This window comes from Phycodurus eques, chromosome 13, assembly GCF_024500275.1.
Source record: "Phycodurus eques isolate BA_2022a chromosome 13, UOR_Pequ_1.1, whole genome shotgun sequence".
Classification (NCBI taxonomy): Eukaryota; Metazoa; Chordata; class Actinopteri; order Syngnathiformes; family Syngnathidae; genus Phycodurus; species Phycodurus eques.
The window spans coordinates 623,731-644,528 of record NC_084537.1 but is presented as its reverse complement, the minus strand read 5'-3'; the positions used below and the strand labels follow the sequence as shown (position 1 = coordinate 644,528).

The following is a 20,798-nucleotide window of genomic DNA, read 5'->3' as shown; positions in this document are numbered from 1 at the left end:
CACGGTTACCGATATGACTCAGCCATGGAAAATTGTATTCGGGAATACGGGAGATCGTTATTAGGAAGAGCGAGGGAAGGAAATCAAGCCATGATGTAATATTTGGAGTTGAGAGGGATTTAGTTCTTCAACCGCGTCCTCGTCCGTGAGCCAAACCATTCTTCGTCATCAATGCCCCTTTTATTTGGTGAAAGACACATTGTGTACACACAAAAGGAGACCGGACATTGTTGGCCATAATCCTCCAGTGCAGAACGGCCAAGTCCTCTGCTCGCTTCGTTAGTCCTCTCAATTCAATCGAGTTAGGACTGGAAGTTTTGATGATGACGTTGCAGCTTAAGGAGACAGCGTCACTCAAACGTTCCATCGTGCAATACAAAGATTCCTTGATTCAAAACTGTGGCTATGATTGGGGAGTTTATTTTAATACAACGTGGTGCATATGAATGACCTACAGCGGGGGCGTCAAACTCATTTTTGTCGCGGGCCCACATTGGAGATAGGGTTTTCCTCAGAGGGCCATTATGGCTGTACAACCATGTCAATGTTTAATCGCCTCATCATATTACACATAGACAACAAATGGATGGATAACTACTTTTGAAATCACAAGTCAAGGAAGATGGTTTGTTCAACTATTGTTCAAGTAACTGTAAAAGGGGTTTGGAGGCAAAACATGCTTACAATAGTTCATTGCTATTTATTACATGTGCATATGATACAAACATTTGAAAAAAGAATCATGGAGGTTGACACACATGAGTTGCTTTCGCGGGCCACATAAAGTGATGTGACGGGCCAGGTCTGGCCCCCGGGCCTTGTGTTTGACACCTGCGACCGACAGTGTGACCCTAATTTGACCAAAGATAATCGAGGACCTTTCGATTGAATAAAATGTTCTTCATTTAGGTGCTGTAGAGCACTTTTGCGTCTCGTCTTTTTGGAACATGAAGACAGCTCGTTACAAAATCAGTTCTCGTGTCCATACAGATCCAGTATAATTTACAATATTTCAAATTAGACTTGGAAATAATCATAAATAATGTTTTTTTCCCCCCTTTTTGTTTAACAGTGAATTTTGCTATATATATATATATATATATATATATATATATATATATATATAAATTCTACATAATGGACATATGTAAAATGTACATATACAGTACACAAGATGCGCGCACACACACACACACACACACACACAGTGTAATTCCTAAGAAGAAAGTTCTTTTTTAAAAAGAAATGAGAAATGCACGTCATCTTCGGGCTATCTCTCTTTCGCTGTCTGATAACAGTCTGCGTGAAAAGGCTCTGATAAACCATACCCTCTCCCGCGGGTCTATTGCTCTCGAGTGATAACAGAGAGTAGACCCCACCCCTTAAGAATGTACAGTACATGTTGAATCGGGAGAGAGGACGTTTGATTTCTTCAAACTTATGATGCAACGTGCATCTGTGTGTTGCGCCAGAGGCTTGGGTGTGGAATTATCAGTGGCGTACAGTCGCGCCTTCGACGCCTCCTCTGCTGGCCTAAACACTGTGAAAAGGACTGACCTACATTTACAACTTCATTCAATTATCAATTCATATATATATATATCTATATATATATATATATAGAATACAATAAAAATATATCATCATAATAATAATAATATAGATAATCATATATATGAATTTAATTTTGTCTTCGTTTGATAACACGTCTTGGCTGTCCAGCTTCCAGTCATTGACAGTATGTGTACGTTTTTTGTTTTGTCCAATCAGCTTTCAGCTTCTGCTGTATGTGTTGCCATGCATATGTAATCTGCCCAAGGACGCACGGGAGTTCGCCCAACCAGTCTACATGTGTTTTGTGGCATTTGACCGTGTCCCTCGGGAAGTCCTGTGAGGGGGGTGTTCCGGGAGTATTGCGGTACCCGATACGGGCTGTTCGACCGGTGTCGCAGTTTGCTCTGTATTGCCGGCAGTGAGTAGGATTCATTTCCAGTGAGAGGTGGCCCTTTGTCACCGATTCTGTTTATTACCTTTACGGACGGAATTTCAGCATTTCAAATCAGTATCGCGTTGTTTCTTTTTGCAGACGATGGGGTTCTGACGGCTCGAAGCCTCTCGCTGGAACAGTTCGCAGGCGAATGTGAAGCGGCTGGGAGGAAAATCAACACCTCCAAATCGAAGGCCCCCGGTCCTTCTTCTGACAATTGCCAATGGAGAGAGGTGCCACATGACATCTCACTTTGGACGCCGCTACCAAAATGCATGGCAACGCATCATTCATTTTTGAGCATCTGAGAGAGAAGCAGCTCATTGATTTCCCAGTGCAAACGTCGGAGGGATACATGCGTTGATGCCTTGTCGCTGTATGTATTGTGGATTCGGTTTCAAATGAGTGACTCGACTTTGAGGCCAAGGTTGATACCAAATGGCAGGGCACGATTACTGTAATATAAGATACCCGAGATGTGGAAGAAAGCAGATGAAAGGGCGAACATGCAAAATCCCCACTGAGATGTTTCAACGGCGGTTCAAACCCAGATTTCACGTTTTTGCTCGTGGGGGCATTGCAGCAAGCAGCATATAATCTCATCGAAGTACGCAAAGCATAAACTGAAGGACATCAAAACGTGGAATATGTGACATGAGATCATAAGGGGGCAACAAAATCAATAAATGAATACAATCAAATCATGCCGCTATGTCATTTACATGACAGATGCAAGGGTAAAATAAATGACTTCTCTGAGCCCAGTTTTACAGTGAAATCACTTTTATTGATAAAATAGGTTGCCACTGAGTATTTTCACACTCTAAATGATGACAGCACTGTCTCCTATTTCATCATCCCCAAAACGTACGCGGTCGGTTAATTGAAGACTCTAAATTGCGCGTAGGTGTGAATGTGTGTGCGAATGCTTGTTTGTTCCTGTGTGCCCTGCGATGGGCCGGCGACCGGTTCAGGGTGCGCGCCGCCTCTCGCCCCGAGGATGGCCGGGACGGGCTCCGGCACGCTCGCCGCCCGCGTGAGGAGAAGCGGTCCGGAAAATGGATGAATGTATATCGCAACTGAAGTTCCATTTCGAGTTGCAGTTGGCAAAATGCACTTGAAGGCAACACTTTGAAGGTTACTTTGAGGTGTATCACGAGAAATATTCGCATCTTTATGAGGAGAAGGATCAGTTGAAGCTGCAGCCAGTAAGGAAAACAAAAAAAAGTCGATGATTGGAAGTCTGTCAGGTACAGTAGTTAAAATGATGAATTATGACGAAATGATGAAAAAACCAAATCAAACTTGGTTGAATGCATTTTTCATCAACATAACAACATAACAGAAGTCAAAACGAATTGCAGAAGTGTCATTTATTGACAATCTGTATGTAGTACATCATAGACACCACATGTTATGAACCAATCAATAGGGGACAATGCAGAGTAAATCACAGGTGATCGTTTTGTCCCTTGATAGATCGGGTTCCCGAGGCTGAACGCGAGTGTCAGAATTTGACACCCAGGCAGTGTTTGTGAATGAAAGGCAAATTAGAGCCGCAACGCTAATCGAAGCGAATATACTGGGAAGCGAAAGAAGGGAGAAGAAAGACAAAATGGATGATCAAGAAGTCGAGAAATGTAAATCAATGCTTGCCATCCTTTAATGAGCCAAGGCGCACGATTCACTTTGGAGGAAAAAAAACCCAAAACACACACACCACACAACAATAAGGTCACACAAAGCGCTTCATTATCATCTAGCGTGAGAGCATTTGATTGTTCTACCCGAGCCGGAGATACATTATTTGTCGTCAATCAATCATTTCCGTCCCAATGAAGCGATCATTTTTCCCGCGGCGCACCCGATGACCTCTCACGGCACACTAACTGCTCACGGCGCATTGGGAAACGTCGATTTGGAAGAAGGCCTTGTTCATCTGAAGGAGGCACGGACCTGCCGACCTTTCAAAGGCTGAGGAGGTCGGTAGTTGTCTGCCATGCGGCACTCGTCCTCTCCTTTTCCACTGAAGCGCAGGCTGCGGAACATTGCCATCTACGGAGGGGAAGGACAGAGATGGGTTTCTTTTCAATCTGCAGTGGTCACAATTATATTTCCAGGCGGTAACCAACAATGGACTTCATCGACGTTTGCCTCTGAATTTGCTCGATTTAGCGGCAGTACCTGCGCAGGGCTGACACTTATCGGCTCCTTGAGAACAATCCACGTGACGCTCTCCAAAAGAGGCGGCGTGGTCAGAGAGCCATCGTACGTCCAATAGTCACGAGAGCCAGGAAGAAGAGTCTCCGGGTCAAAGTTCGCAAAGGTGGTCTGCATTCCCTGTCAAGTGCCACAGAATCAACGATGAGGGGCGAGCCGCTATGTTCCCAGACTGCCGTTCATCTGACCCTCATAGCACGATGTCACGGTGACAAAAGAAATTGTGGTGTCTTTTTTTCCCCCCCACCTTAGTTTTGATAGCACCCAAGGCATCCAACACGTTTTGCAGCCTGGGGTTGGCGGCGCCAATCTGGAGGACATCAAGCCCGGTTAGTGTGAACAAAGAAGCCTTTCTTTTCATTGCTCCCGTTTTGGACCGTCATCGGTCTACGGCGAGTGCGACCGACTGATACTCCACCCTATTCCATTCACGTCGACTCGATCTGGTAGACCCACCTTGAGGAAGACCCCAACCACAGCGAGTCCGTCCGCTTTGCCGGCAGCCTCTCCAAAGGCGGAATATTGGGTGTTCCAGTGCACCAGGTGAAGCTGACGAGAGCAGCAAAAGTGTCTTTTTCGGGCAAGAACTACAACATCTTAAAAAAGGTCGTACGAGATCACCGCGCTACTCATTTCGACTCCACCGCAGCTACCTGGCATGAAACGAACTGGCAGACGCAAGCTTCAATTGAGTGCTATTCATCTGTCATTGCTCGTGAAATGCGTATTTTAGGTTCAGATAGCTCCAACTAACATTTTCTAACATTGTGGTTGTCTGGAGAAGAGCAAGCTCTCCTGCAGCGTGCCGCCATCAACTCTTTTGAAATAGTTTGATATGCTGCAGTACCTCGCAGGGGAACTTGATGCCGTCGACGGTGTGCTCGGAACCCCTTTCATCGCCGGCTCCCCAGTGGAAATGGAACTGCTTCAGACGGTACGTTCCGGAAATGGGACCTCCGGTGAGGGCTGCGAGGAAACAGCATGTCAACTCTGACCAACGGAACATCACAAATGTGAACAATTTGGTTAAAATCAGGTTCTTTCTTTCTAAAATTGATCTTATCGCAAAGTGTACTTGAATTGGTAACCCGGGTTTTGTCTTTCGGGAGTAAATATAGATTTGTAATTTGGAATGCGTGAATTTAGGAATGCGTTCCGTGTGAGAAGTTTGACCAGGGGGCGACGCCAAGGAGCGGCGGCCTCATCGGATGCTGTTATCTGCCGCGGTGCACGCGGCAGGGCGGGAGCGTAAACAACGCAGCGGCGGCCAGATGGAGGCCACAAGGAATATCGGCCGCGGCGCAGCCACCAGTCAGTAGATGCTGAGGAATTACAGTGTGCCTAACGCTCAAGCCGATCGCGGCATTCCTTATTTCCACACACTTTCAACGTCAAATACTATCGAACATGAAGCGACGCATCTAGATCATTGCGGCTTTGTATTGGGATTTGAAAAAAAAAACAAAAACCCAACAACAAACGAAATCCATCCTGTCCGTAAAAAGTGCGGTTGTGAAGACTTACTGGAAGAATCCACATCATCCAAATAGTCCACCTGGAAGGAGTGGCCATTGTTGAGAATGTTCAGGGAGTCGGACGGCTCGTATTGGAGTCTCAGAGGCTTGAGGGCGGGCGAAAACCTGGCTTCTTTCGGGACGATGTCGATGGGAGACTGTCGGGGCCCGTTGGCGATTGGGAAATCTTCTTCCCATTTGTCAGGACCTGCGAAATATATTGCAAAAGCCAGCTTATAATAATATTCATCATCATAATATTAAGAAGAATACATGATTATTATTACTATCGCTGCACATATGCCTTCAGCTAATGGACGCAAAACAAAGTGCACTGAAAAAAAAAAACCGAACCTTCAATTTGGGTTGCAGGTCATTTCCCTCATAATCAATTCAGAGGAGTTTTTCTTCCACTCTCGCGCTCATAACTCACCGTTGTTCGATCCGTATCCCCATTTATGAGACATGTCTCCTGCTGGTGCAGAGCCAAGTGAGTTGTTGTATTCCTCTCCTCCCCCCACCCCAGACTATAAAACAGAGGCAAAGACGTGACAGAAGGTTGTGAGACACTCGCCCGAGCAGCACGCCGGCCTGGCATTTATATGGGCGCCCCGGGGTGCCCGCCCGGGTGGGTTTGGCCTGTTTCTGCTGCTGCGCCTTCAGTGCCATTACGTGACGCAATCCTCATTATGGTTCTCCCCTTCTGCTTTCTGTGATCTCATATATGCCCAAGAAGTACACATTTGTCCGTTCTACGCGTCGAGTCTCCACGGCATGAAGCATCCTCCTGGTTTTTGGACACACTGGGAATTGTGTTGCAGGAGCTTTTTTTTTTTTTTTTTTATTTCTTTTTCTTTTTTTATGAAGTTATGCTCCACCGGATGTCTTTGCAATATCCTGAATTGGAATTTTCTTCCCGCGTTTGCCAGCGTTCACGGATCAACATTTTCATCCGCGTCAAGTGAGGGCCAGAAGTGTGCACAAGACTTGGCATTCTGAAATAAATGCACGACTGGAGGACAATCACACACTATCCAGCTAACATTTCAAATGACAGGAACTGTTCGATTTGGACTCAAAATCAAAACGTCTTTGGGGGGGGAAATGAATTTACAGGATTATACTTCGCTGTAAATGGGATTTTATTGGGTCTTATTGTATAAAATTGGGACTGCTGGTGTAGTTGTCATTTTGTTGTGTTGGAGACAAACGACTGGATCAACAGCTCTCTATTATTTATTATTATTATCCTACTTTACTGGACATCTTTATTGTGACTTCCGTTTGTTTAACCTGTTTTTTTTTGGGCGCCACAGCTTGTTGGTGGGTTATAAATGACTGATGATGATGATGATGATGATGATGCATGTTGTGCTAACAGACCCCGCGTCATACTCTTATTGTTTCTTACTTGAAAAAAATAAGACTATTGTGTGTGTAATAGAGTACATAATAAGGGGCAATACTTAGTAATTTACAGTCTTCTTGATTTTTTAGGTGCGCGTGTGCGCGCGCGCGCGTGTGTCATTACAGTTGTTATTTGGGGCCACCTTGTGGCTCCATGAGGGATTGACGTTTTCACTCATTTGGTGGAAATCCAGGTGCCTTGTCAATATTTCTACCATCCATTTCCCTCCATGCCTAAGAGCACTTCTCTCAGCAAGATAGAAGTTGGTCCCAAAAAAAAAAAAAAAAAAAAAAGTCCCTCACTTGTGAATGAGTGCAGAGCAGAGGCACCGTGCTGGCTAGAATCATGAGCCAGATGGCATCCAAGGACGTTGGCGGTTGAAGCCCTAAAATACACACAAATGAGTGGTTGATATTGCTTTTTCGAATACCACAATGCGGAGAAATAGCTCCTGTAAATATCTCCTTTTTTTTTTTTTTTTTTCTTTTGCATTATATTATCATGCAGGTTGTCCCAAAAGTAACAATCCGCTTGCTTCTATTTCATTCGGCCATCGGCATTTCCCATCTTAGTTTAAGCAGTTTTGATAAGGCCAGCGGAGCCCCACATACTCGTGCTTTTCTCCACACATACGAACAACAATTTTTATCTTGGTCTCATCAGACAAAGAGAATCTTATTTCTCACCATCTTGGAGTCCTTCAAGTGTTTTTTTTATTATTATTTTTTTTTTTTAGAAAACTTCTCGCCCCAAACGTCTTCCATTTCAGGATTATGGATGCCACTGTGCTCTTCAGAACCTTAAGTGCAGCAGAAATTCCCTTGCCACAATTCTGTCTCTGAGCTCTTCAGGCAGTTCCTTTGACCTCATGATTCTCATTTGCTCTGACGTGCACGGTGAGCTGCAAGGTCTTCTATAGACAGGGGTGTGGCTTACCTAATCAGGTCCAATCCGTATCATCAAACACAGTCGGACTCCAATGAAGGCGGAGAACCATCTCAAAGATGATCAGAACAAATGGACAGCACCCGAATTAAATAAGAGGTTCACAGCAAAGGCTCTGAATACTTATGGTTTTGTGATGTTTCAGTTTTTCTTTTTCAATAAATCTGCAAAACTCCTGTCAACATGGGGTGCTGTGTGTACATTAATGAGGGGAAAAAATTAACTTCAATGATTTTAACAATATAACAATATAACAAAGAGTGAACAATTGAAGGGGGTCTGAAAACTTTCCATACCCACTGTATATATATATATATATATATATATATATATATATTAGCACATCTGCCTCACAGTTCTGAGGACCGGGGTTCCTCCCACATCCCAAAAACGTGCATGCTAGGTTAATTGAAGACTCTTAAATTGGCTGGCGACCAGTTGACGGTGTGCCCCGCCTCCTGCCCGATGACAGCTGGGATAGGCTCCAGCACGCCCGCGACCCGCGTGAGGAGAAGCGGCTCAGAAAATGGATAATAATAATAATAATGATAATAATAATGATCCAATTGAGTTCTACGTACAATATAGTGTAATTGTGCCAATTTCCTCCGACTAACTGGGAGGACACTGACCGCGACTTTAATTTTGTAAGACAATTCCGGAAGCGCGTGCGGTAAGCACGCGCCCTTGGCGCAGCTCGCGCGCGTGTGCGCGCGCGCGCAGGCTTTCGCCACTTGATGCCCACACGTTGACGTCGGCGCATTCCGCCGGTGACCGCTCGCACGTCGCCGTGACTTTGGATGCTAAGGTGTTTAGCGACGATGTGAAGACCTGAACGCGGTAAGCTCGTCTTCCAGCTCGCACCGAGGCGCCAGGCGTCGGCGCCTGCTACTTTCGGGAGCGGACGGTTGACGAGGAGCGATGCCGCTGTTAGTAACGACGAATGACTCACCTCGCAGCGGGGAGCGGAACCGGGGCTCGCGTGTGTACGGCGGCATTCGGCGTCCGTCCCTTGTCTTTTCTCCGGCATTGCCGAATGGCTGACGGCGAATAGCGCAATGGCTTCACCCATGCGAAACCTTCAATTGCGGGATTCACCGAACACTTTGTGTGGGGCTGAGATGTCGGCAAATGATCGGAAGAAGTGAAACAAACAAACACCCCTCGAATCCTCGATGTCCTTACGTCGAGGCAAAGTCAAAGTCATGTTCCCGTGCCCCCTTTTTGTTGCGTCCTGACAGTCGCATTGAGGAAGAAAGCGGAACAACACAAAGTATGGAACAGGTTGTCGCCGCGCCGCCGGATCATCATTTGGATGCCGAGCTCAATTGCGACGTAACCCTCGTGCGACGCGGTGCTGGGATTTGAGAGGGCAAGGGGTCTGCGGGCTTCCAATTCAAGAGGACCGACCGGGTGGCGACAAGCGTGCGTGCGGGCGCCGACGGTATTTACGCATTATCCTTGGACGAAAATGGACGTAAAAGGTGAAAGCTATCATTGGGAAAAAAAAAACCCCCACATTTTCCTCAATCAAATCAAATGGAACAAACTTTTCTGTTCGCAAAACTCATTCAACTCATTAGAATTCGAGCAAAACCGTCATTTGTTCATGTCTTAATAATGAGGCTTTTCGGTTCATTTCAAATGGATGTATTGCGTCTTCGTCGGTTGGACGGCAGCTGTACGCTCCGAAGGCGTCAAAGTCATTTTCACCGAGGGCTCCATCAGCATAATGGGCGCCCTCAACGGCGAGGTGCAACTCTAAGACAGTATAAATGGGGAGTTTGCATGTTCTCCCCGTCGTGCCTGCGTGGCTTTTCTCCGGGCACTCCGGTTTCCTCCCACACCCCCAAAACGTGCACGCTAGGTTCATTGAAGACTCGTAAATTGTCCGTAGGTATGAATGTGAGTGCGAATGGTTGCTTGTTTGTATGTGCCCTCCGATTGGCTGGCGACCGGTTCAGGGTGTACCCCGCCTCTCGCCCAGAGTCAGCTGGCATTAGGCTCCAGCACGCCCGCGACCCTAGTGAGGAGAAGCGGCTCAGAAAATGGGTGGATGGATGGATATTCTGGTTGTTGCTGCACTACTGGCTAATTATTATTATCCCAAGCGGAAATGTAATTTAAGACTCCAGTGATATCAAGTGTGATGTGGTGCAGTCGGAGATGAAGGAGAGGTGGAAAGCGGGTTCTTAGGCAGAGAGAGAAGAGGAAAGCACAGAGCCTAGAACTGAATGTGGGGACTTTGAATGTTGGGACTATGGCAGGAAAATCTCGGGAGTCGGTTGACATGACGATTAGGAGAAAGGTGGATATATTGTGTGTCCAAGAGACCAGGTGGAAAGGCAGTAAGGCTAGAAGTTTAGGGGCAGGGTTGAAACGATTTGACCACGGTGCAGCTGGGAAGAGAAATGGAGGCGGGGTTATTTGAAAAGAAGGGGTTGGCTCAGAATGTCTTGGAGGTGAAAAGAGTATCAGATCGAGTGATGAGGCTGAAACTTGAAATTGAGGGCGTTGTGTGGAATGTGATGAGCGGCTATGCCCCACAGGTAGGATGTGACCTGGAGGTGAAAGAGAAATCCTGGAAGGAGCTAGAAGAAGTCCATGTTGGTCAAGGAAACAGGGGTGATGAAGAAGTGATGGGTCAGTACGGCATCCAGGAAAGGAACTTGGAGGGACAGATGGTGTTAGACTTTGCAAAAAGGATGGAAATGGCTGTAGTGAACACTTTTTTCCAGAAGAGGCACGACCATAGGGTGACCTACAAGAGCGGAGGTAGAAGCACGCAGGTGGATTACATCTTGTGCAGACGACGTCATCTGAAGGAGGTTACCGACTGTAAGGTTGGGGGAGAGTGTGGCTCGACAGCATAGGATGGTGGTGTGTAAGGTGACTCTGGTGGTGGGGAGGAGCTTCCAGAACACTGGACCACTACAGCCATGGTGATTAGAGAGACAGGCAGGAGAGTACTTGGTGTATCTTCTGGCAGGAAAGGCGAGAAGGAGACTTGGTGGTGGAACCTCAGAGGACAGGAAATTGTACAAGAAAAGAGGTTAGCTAAGAAGAAGTGGGACATTGAGAGGACCGAGGAGAGGAGAAAGGAATACGTGGAGATACGACGTAGGGCGAAGGTCGAGGTGGCAAAGGCACATGAGGACATGTTTGGCAGGTTGGAGACTAAAGAAGGAGAAAGGTATCTATACAGGCTGGCCAGACAGAGGGATAGAGATGGGAAGGATGTGCAGCAGGTTAGGGTGATTCAGGATGGAGATGGAAATATGTTGACTGGTGCCAGCAGTGTGCTAGCTCGATGGAAAGAATACTTCGAGAAGTTGATGAATGAGGAAAATGAGAGAGAAGGAAGAGTAGAAGAGGCAAGTGTGGTGGACCAGGACGTGGCAATGTTGAGGAAGGGGGAAGTTAGAAAGTGATGAAAGAGGATGAAAAATGGAAAGACAGGTTGTCCTGATGACATAACTGTTGAGGTATGGAAACTTCTAGAAGAGGTGGCTGTGGAGTTTTCGACCTGTTCATTCAACAGAATTCTTGCGGGTGAGAAGATGCCTGAGGAATGGAAGAAAAGTGTGCCGGTGCCCATTTTTAAGAACAAGGGTGATGTGCAGAGCTTTGGGAACGATAGAGGAATAAAGTGGATGAGCCACACAATGAAGTTATGGGAGAGAGTAGTGGAGGCTAGACTCAGGACAGAAGTGAGTATTGGCGAGCAACTGTATGGTTTCCTGCCTAGAAAGAGCACCACAGATGCATTATTTGCCTTGAGGATGTTGATGGAGAAGGTCAGAAGGAGTTAACATTGTGTCTTTTTGGATCTAGAAAAAGCCCATGACAAAGTACCCAGAGAGGAACGGTGGTACTGCGTGCGGAAGTCTGGAGTGGCAGAGAAGTATGTTAGAATAATACAGGACATGTGCGAGGGCGGCCGAACAGCGGTGAGGTGTTCTGTAGGTGTGACAGAAGAATTTAAGGTGGACGTGGGACTGCATCAGGGATCAGCCCTGAGCCCCTTCCTGTTTGCAGTGGGGATGGATAGGGTGACAGATGAGGTTAGACTGGAATCCCCGTGGACCATGATGTTTGCAGATGACACTGTGATCTGCCGCGAAAGCAGGGAGCAGGTGGAGGAACAGTTAGAAAGATGGAGGCATGCACTGGAAAGGAGAGGAATGAAGATTTGCCGAAGTAAGACAGAATATATGTGCATGAATGAGAGTTGTGGAGGGGGAAGAGTGAGGCTACGGGGAGAAGAGATAGCGAGGGTGGAGGACTTGAAATACTTGGGGTCAACCGTCCAGAGCAATGGTGAGTGTGGTCAGGGAGTGAAGAAACGGGTCCAAGCAGGTTGGCACGGGTGGAGGAAGGTGTCAGGCGTGTTATGTGACAGAAGAGTCTCTGCTGGGATGAAGGGCAAAGTTTATAAAACAGTGGTGAGGCCGGCCATGATGGACAGATTAGAGACGGTGGCACTGAAGAGACAACAGGAAGCAGAGCACATGAAGATGTTGAGGTTCGCTCTCGGAGTGACCAGGTTGGATAGGATTAGAAATGAGCTCGTCAGAGGGACGGCCGAGGTTCGATGTTTTGGAGACAAAGTTAGGATGGAGCTGCCAGGCAAGAGCGCTAGAGGATGACCAAAGAGAAGGTTGATGGATGTAGCGAGGGCCGTTGGTGTTCGAGAGGAGGATGCAGGAGACAGGCTGCCATGGCGAAGGTTGACGCGCTGTGGCGACCCCTAACGGGATAAGCCCAAAGGAAAAGGACAATCACTTATTGAGGTTACAAATATTAGGTTAAATATCATCGCAGAAACCCTGTCTGTCCTAAAATGGCCAATTTCATCCATCCATCCATTTTTTCTGAGCCGCTTCTCCTCACTCGGGTCGCGTGCGTGCTGGAGCCTATCCCGCCTATCTTGGGGTGAGAGGTACACCCTGAACTGGTCGTCGGCCAATCGCAAACAACCGTTCGCGCTCACATTCATATTTTCAAAATAATGGCTCGTATTGGTCTGTCCCCACCTCGTCTGTTATGTTTAGGAACAAACCTTTAATGATCTTGAATGCGCCAAATATTCTGAAAGTGTGATAAAACTCTGCCGCTTTTCTTGTTCTGTGTCAGCTTGTTGTCTTTATTGAAAATCTGGATGTTTTTTTTAGATCATAGTAAATGGAAATAATGGGGTTAGATGCATATGAGTAGGCTTGTTTTGTTCCATTCGACCGCTGTGAAGCTTACTTGTATTGACATGCATGCAAACACTGCACTCTAGTGGCAGGAATCAGCCACTTTGCAGTTAGCATCGTCGCCATACATTGTGGGAAATGCAGTATATGGTCAACGCACGGCGTTGCTACATTAAATGACGTCTTTGAAAGTTTTGTCAGGTAATGTAGTTCACTTGCTGTGTGTCGCCCAGAAACAATGTCATTGGGAACTGCCTTTGTATTTTGGTCTGGAACTATTACTTGAGTAACTTGAATAAATTGATGGGAAAAAAAGCGCCAAGCAAAATGGCTGCCTCGAAGCTCCGATTCACCCGCGTTATGTGGTTGGTTCCTGCGGGCGCACAGCGTGCCGTTCGGAAGGAAGTCGGCGCCAAAAATCGTCTCTGAAGTTGAACGTTAGCAATCAATTCACACAGCGCCTCTACAATGATCGAACTCGTCGTTAACTGCAGTTCAACAAGGTAACGTAAACATCGATGTTAATAACTCATTTAATATCGTCTACCGCCAGGTGTTAAAATGAACGTATAGTATGAATTGTGGTTGTCGCTTGATATTGGTATCACTGGATATCATGTTCAAATGTGGAGAGTTGGAAACTTATTTGTGTTAAATGACAGGAGAATTTTCAGAAAGAGGCCAAAAAAGAGCACAGGCAGAAGGTCTGAGGTGACACCGCAGGCGTCCTTCAGTTTCGGGGAAGTTCTGAAAGGGACGCGTGATGTTTAAGCATCATCCGGGTGGGATTCACGACTCACTTTGTCCTTATAACGCTTTTCTTAAACAGCATAACTGTAATATGCTCTCATTTACAATCAGGTCAATAGCGCTGTTCTGCTGTTGCTATGTGAACACACCCAAAACCAGTGGTTTTGGATGGAATACATGGTGAGGTGGCTCGGTTACAGATGAAAGAAATCACTCGTGCGAGAACGATGATGCTCAACAATCCAGTTGGCGCGTGGAAAGTTTTGAGTTGATCACCTTCCGAAGCGTCCGATTAATCAAGTTTTTGTGGATCGTTTGTTCCAGTGCAGCCCTACGGATATGATTTCCGTGGCTGTGCGCAAGCGCCTGCTCTCGAGGTTTTCATCGGCGGCTGTAGTAGCAGGCCTTTCGCTGGGCGGTAGAGAAAATGTACGACTTGTTGGGGCAGTTTGACTGCCGGAAAGCTTCTGAAGCTGGCGTTAAACTGCTGCTGACGGGGAAAAAAAAACCTTGCCCATTTTGCAACGCTTTGCGCCACGGTCAATTGGGGAGCCGTGGGCGCAAGGGCTTACAAAAACTGCGAAGCGTAAGCAGGGTCTTTAAGGCGTAACGAACAGCAAAGAAATGAACAGGAGCTGTCAATCGCAGAGTGCAGAAACTGCCGTACGCACATTTCACCGCTTTTTGCCTTGTCTGACTCTCACAGTGGCTCGAATAACTAACTTTAATCTGATTACTCGTCCGGGAATCGTAACATGTTCGATTACTCGCTCGTCAAAAATGTGCTCATATTGGACTAATGCGTTACTGTCATCACTTCCTGTCATGGACTGGCAACCAGTCCAGGGTGTACCCTGCCGCCCATCCGAGTCTGCTCAAAAAATCCATTCATTATATCATAAGATAACAATAACCATAATCCAAACAGGAAAGATGCAATTTGATGGGCAATTGGTGAATGTACAAAATGATTTGTCAAATGGTTCAACCCCAAAATGTACCACCTTATTCTGAGGCCTATTTCCACCATGTTTTATTCTTGTCCGCTATATTTCTGTTGACAGCCAGACAAATAAACAAACAAAGGAACAATGAAAACATGGGTCCTTTGCTCAGGTAATAGCATTTATTAAAGGGGAGGAAGGTGTCAATCAAGTTATGCACACACAGTTTGAACTTTTCTTCACAAGTGAATATGCACGAGTGCAATAAAACTCAGCAGGGTCTTTCTCTTGAAAATGTTTGTATTTGTTATTTTTCCCGTTGGAGAGTGACTAGCAGATTGAGACTTCACGCGCCAGCGTTTTGATTTGCGAGTCGCCGCAGTCGACCTTGCGACCGAACCACAGTCAGCTAAAGATCACCACTTGCTGACAGAACTTTTCCCCCATCGGAGTACATTCGTCAAGGGGGGTGTGTCGAGCGAAATGATATACTGCTTGTATCGTACAGTATGTGGTCATACTTGCTCGGGTCCTTTCCGTTCCACATGCTCTCCCAGCAACATGTCGTCAAATCACACTGTTTTATGAACACGATCCCAATGCAAATGGCTCAAAGGAACAAAACAAACAAATAGTATGAATTACTATACTTGTGTTTTATTCCTCTTGTAGCGCCAATTGGGGAGGTAGTACAACCTAATCCAAACGTGTCTCCTTTGGCAATGTACGTCGGTTCCCACTGTTTTTCACTTAACTCGTATTGAAGGCTGCTTCCCAGTGTTCTATTAGTGTCACCGGCGCCCCCTTCAAAGTTCACGCCTTGGGGTTGGTGTATTTTGGAATCCATCCATCCATTATCTGAGCCGCTTCTCCTCACAAGCGCCGGAGCCTACCCCAGCTATCATCGGGCAGGAGGCGGGAGGCGGGGGGGGGGGGCACCCTGAACTGGTTGCCAGCCATTCGCGGGTATTTTGGAATACCATAGTCAATTATATATTAGCCACAGAAGTGCAGTCCAGCACAGGCATTCTTGCATTTTGTGTTTCTGCCCCACTGAGAGGGGACTCTGCAACACTCAAGTGTTCCACCTTTCATTTCCCATTCAGCATTCACTGCTCAATTTGTTGTGAGTGAAAGATCACGCGCTTTCATGGCCTGTCATCTTCATTTTTCTTTTTTTTAACGTGTCCTGTGCGTGAATGTGAGTCCGAGTGCCCCGCTGTTGTACGACGATGCCTGTTCTGTGGAGTGGTTCGGTGGCGGTCAGAAGAGGGCTCGGGTAGGGTTGCTCTAGCTCGGTGGACAGAGAGAGAACAGAGCGAACAAAAAACGCAAACGATTGTATGAGTCCACTCTTACCAAGTGTGCACACAACAATTTGGATGTGGTTCTCGAAAAGAGCATCAGTGGTTGTTGCCTGGTGCTGACTTATTTTTTTTTTTTTCTCCACCCACCAACCCACCGGACGAGCTTTAAGACATACGGCAAGGGACCGCTCAATCAGCTGATTTGGATCATTTCTCTAGGGCAGCCATTCCACCTTTTTTTGCACCACATACCACTTTCACGTAAACATGATATGGAGGGGAGGGGGGAAATCTGCTTTTAAAATATAAAACAAAAGACTTAAATGTTCCGCGTTACCCTTAGCCTTTTGATTTCCGTCCATCCATTTTCTTCACCGCTTCTCCTCACGCGGGTCGCGGGCGTGCTGGAGCCCCATCCCAGCTATCTTCGGGCGGGAGGCGGGGTACGCCCTTGAACTGGTCGCCAGCCAATCGCAGGGCAAATAGAAACGAACAGCCCTCCGCACTCACATTCAGACCGACGGGCAATTTAGAGTTGTCAATTATGCTTTTGGGATGTGGGGAAGCCGGAGTGCCCGGAGAAAACCCACGCAGGCGCGCGGCGAACATGCAAACTCCACACAGGCGGGCCGGGGATTGAACCACGGTACTCGGAACTGTGAGGCAAGACGCTCTAGCCAGTCGTCCACCGTGCCGCTAGAATTGAGAGATGTGATTTTGAACTCCTAGTTTCATTATTATTATTTTTTTTTACCTTCCCAGTTTCCGTTGTGCTGAAGCGTCATTTGGGCAAAGAGACGGACGCCGTCAGTCACTGAATAATTGTTTTCAAGAATGTTGCCGTGCTTCTGTTTTTTTTTTTTTTTTTTAAATTGAAAAAGTAGGGCAGAGAAAATCACGGGTATCGCTTAGTCAGATGGAATGACTTAAAAAGGATGAGCAATGAGGGACTGAGGGAGGGCTTCCCTCTTTGTCAGCCAGTTCTGTGTGGCACACACTCACCCAAGAGAGTTGAGGACTATCCCGTTTGAAGGGCGTCCTACCACAGTGACAAACTAAAAACCCACAAAATCGAGCAACTGAATCAAACAACACGAAAGATAATGGGCCTCACACACTCGTAGCATGATAAATGATAAAAGATAATAACTATCATGTCCTAAATAAACACCAAAAGGACACTTCTCATCAGCCTTTTTCAAGATGGCGCCTGCCCGTGTGGTCACCTCGGTTCCGTGCTCTGTAGTATTTATTGTTCATGTTTTGGTGTTTTTCGTTCGCCTTTGGAGACATGACGCAACTCACTTACACAAGGGAAGACTTGCTAGACATCAGGGAGTCTGCCCCGGACTTTCTTTCACCAACTTTCGCAAACGCGCTCAGTTTTTCTTCTTCGAGTTACTCACCGGTGGGACAGCATCCGGGTGAAGATCCCTAAGAGAGGTTACAGATTGGCGCTCCCGTCGATCCACCTCTCCAATCTATGCTCCCTACCCAACAAAATGGATGCATGGATCGAAGGATGGATTAAGAAACAATACATAACAAATACATGCCAATTAAGTCCATTTATTTTTTGGGGAAATAGTCCATTTCTTTTTCTTGGTAAATACAGAAAGCGACATTTCGAAACATAATGTCACTGTTTATAACAATGCACAAACTCAGAGCGCCGAATCTGATCCCTTTGGCATCCGGTAAACTATTTCCTGTTTGTGAAGAAGACTTTGTTGTTTGTCAGGACACAGAATGCAGCTTTTCCATTTGAGCTGACATTTGGCGCTGCTGCACAAGTCCTGCAGAGTTAGTGCTTGCCTACACTGTCGACATATCGCGTTGCGTGAAATAGGATTACAGATCTGTGCATGACTGCGAAGAGGCTGTGGAGTGGTTGTTTTACCCGTGCGATTTAATGCTGCGCTACACATCTTGGAGGCTCTTACGAGCTCGATTCACAAAGCCTTAAATATGCCTCCAGTGAAATGCCTCATATAATCTAGGTCTTCCTCTGGCATATGTAGAACGTCAGTCATTTTTGCCCCACCTAACAATGTGCTAGTGGCCCTATCGAGCTGTTTTATGGAAGCTAGATGAATTATATTATATATTACAAATAATGCCTTTTTTTAATAGCAGATGCGGCGAGTTTAGCGCTCGCAGTGAAGAATGGATTCGTTGCACTGTGACTGAAGGTTTTTGGGGCAAAGACTCGTATGCAAATGTCATTTCAAATGGTTCCACTTTCCGTGCACAGCAGTACGGTTGCGTTTGTGGCAATACAGTACAAAAGTTGCGAAGGCTGTCAAAATAGCTGAGCCTTCCATGTTCCGCAGAGATGTCGTACAACCCCGATTCCAGTGAAGTTGGGACGACAGAATACAATGATTTGCAAATCATGTTCAACCTATATTGGATTGAATACACTCATTTTTGCATTTCATGTACTCACGGCGCACCCACAAACAAACTCGTCACAAAAGTGGATACGTTCATTTCTGTACGTCCTTCCTGCCATCTAATAGAAGAGCATTTATTAGTTCTGTCTGTCACTATGCCTCACTGGCATAAATAGAGGAATAAAGATACAATACTTCTTGGAAAGAAATAAGTTCTTGAGTAACGAAGTCAAATTTGAAAATTTCCCGCGGCACTGCTGAAGAGCGCTCACGGCACACTGGCTGCGAATCACTGATCTAGAGTATGTGACAAATGACAATGCTATTACTATTCATGATACAAATATGTTTCAGAAAGTTTACATGACACAGTGAAATGTTTATTTCTGGTCCCGAAGCTGTCTAATTACAAATATTTGTGTTTTGTAGTGTTTTTATTAAACTCATGGGTGTGAATTTTGTTCCTGCTCCTGGGAAAAAAAAAAAAAATAGTAATAGAACACGTAAGGTTAGTTCGGTAAATTAGTTATCATATTGAATTGTGTTTTGTGTATTTGATGTGCAATCATAGCTGTAAACACACAACAAAACCTAACATACATGAAGGATCATTATAATATTATTGGTATCATTGGCAAAATATCACAATAATCATATCATAAGATACTCTGCAGTCAACAACCTTAATTAGAGACCCTTGAATTGTATTCTTGTCCTAGTGTCTCACATTAAAAATGTATGACACTTCTTAGGACAGTATATTTTCCCAGAAATGATAATCATAAACGATAATATCGTTGAGGTTGTTGTGTTTTTATGCTGCTGATATAGTGATTTTATAGTATAATAATTCAAATATATCCTTTTTAAGGGCAGCTATTTACCCTAATTCTCAAGAATACTAAACATTAACATTGATATGTAGAACGATAAATAAAATATCTTCGATAAATAAAAACTATATAGAGACTCGGGCTGCGTTCATAATCGTTAACACACTTAAATAATAAATATTTGGGGGACGGGGTTGACGGCACATTGTCGCCGAACGCCGACTACACGTTGTAAACGCGTACGTTGGCGGGGAAGTCCCGCCACCCCCGAGAATGACACTGTGGCTAGCTGCCCTGGTCGCCCGTATCAAGAACCGCCCCCCGGCCCATAGGCTCGCAGTTGAGCTCAACCAAACTGAGAGCGTAAGTGATTCCGTTCAGGACGTTCTCGTTCAAAAGATGATTTCAATCAATTCAGGTGGACCTGCGCGCCCCTTGGTCACGTACAAGTGCTAATATTCAAGCCAAAGTACGACTGAATTGCCGCTTCCTGACTGGCGTTGGTGTTTTTGGGGGGTTTTCATTATTCCTTTTCAACTTTCATGACCAAAAAATACATATTGCTTACATTTTCCAACTTCTGATTTCATGTTAGAATCAAATCATGATAGTTAAAAAAAAATAAAAAATAAAATCTTGATTTCGGTATTGCATTTGATTGATTTTTGTGACCCGTACATCAATCCGGAATCACATTTCATTACTTCAATAGATCGCAGACTGACACCGAAACAGAGCTTTAAGTTCTGCGTAGTGTGGCTGTGACAGATTTCCATCATTTTCAATATCATTAGTACATTAACACTTACTGTAATAGGCTGTTGCAAATTCATGTTGTTGGATATCTTTTTAATATTGTTTCGTTCCACTAACAAGCAACGTGTGTGTAATTACAATGAGAATTGAAAGCATTTAGTATCCCGTACTAATAAGGAAATGATGGGAGAAGATAGGTGTCAAATTCCATGATTCACGCTTCTTTCACAGTCATCTGGTCATTTGGGTCCCAAGTCCTTCACACATCCCACCACTGAGCTGTTCCCTTATCTGTCTGTCTATTGTCGGCTTCACGGGGATGCACAAAGACAAAATTTAATTTCGTGAGCAACATCGCAGCCCCTGCGTACAAGGCGTCAAGATTGAGAAAAGCACAGACAGTGAGAGGTATCGAAAGGCAGCGAGAAGGAGAAGCAGGTGCCCACGCACATCTCCTCATCCCTTGCTATAAAGGCTAGGTTGAATCACATCAGTCAGTGGGCGAGCAGAAGAGGGGGAAAAAAACACGCTGATTCT

At 45.7% G+C, this 20,798-nt stretch overlaps 2 protein-coding genes across 7 annotated transcripts in view; one reads left to right on the top strand and one right to left on the bottom strand.

Moving 5' to 3' along the window:
• Window positions 1-3,626: 3,626 nt before the first annotated feature.
• Window positions 3,627-6,287, bottom strand: cahz (carbonic anhydrase). Of its 2 annotated transcripts, none has more exons than XM_061693720.1 (7): window positions 6,155-6,287; window positions 5,732-5,929; window positions 5,055-5,197; window positions 4,664-4,756; window positions 4,455-4,517; window positions 4,172-4,327; window positions 3,627-4,042 (listed from the first exon to the last, which is right to left on the bottom strand). In XM_061693720.1, exons 1-7 carry the CDS (start codon window positions 6,186-6,188, stop codon window positions 3,923-3,925), a joined length of 807 nt encoding a protein of 268 aa, XP_061549704.1. In that variant the 5' UTR covers window positions 6,189-6,287; the 3' UTR covers window positions 3,627-3,922. The 2 variants fall into 2 exon arrangements, with proteins under 2 accessions (XP_061549704.1, XP_061549705.1); XM_061693721.1 differs by having other exon boundaries at window positions 5,055-5,173.
• A 2,545-nt stretch (window positions 6,288-8,832) lies between these two features.
• The window catches only part of LOC133411473 (disks large-associated protein 1-like), a 64,314-nt gene continuing 52,348 nt past the window's right edge, over window positions 8,833-20,798 (top strand). For all 5 annotated transcript variants that reach the window (XR_009769672.1, XM_061693904.1, XM_061693903.1 and 2 more), the window contains exon 1: window positions 8,833-8,914. The gene's annotated coding sequence lies outside the window, so the exon portion shown is untranslated. The remainder of the gene's footprint in view (window positions 8,915-20,798) is intronic.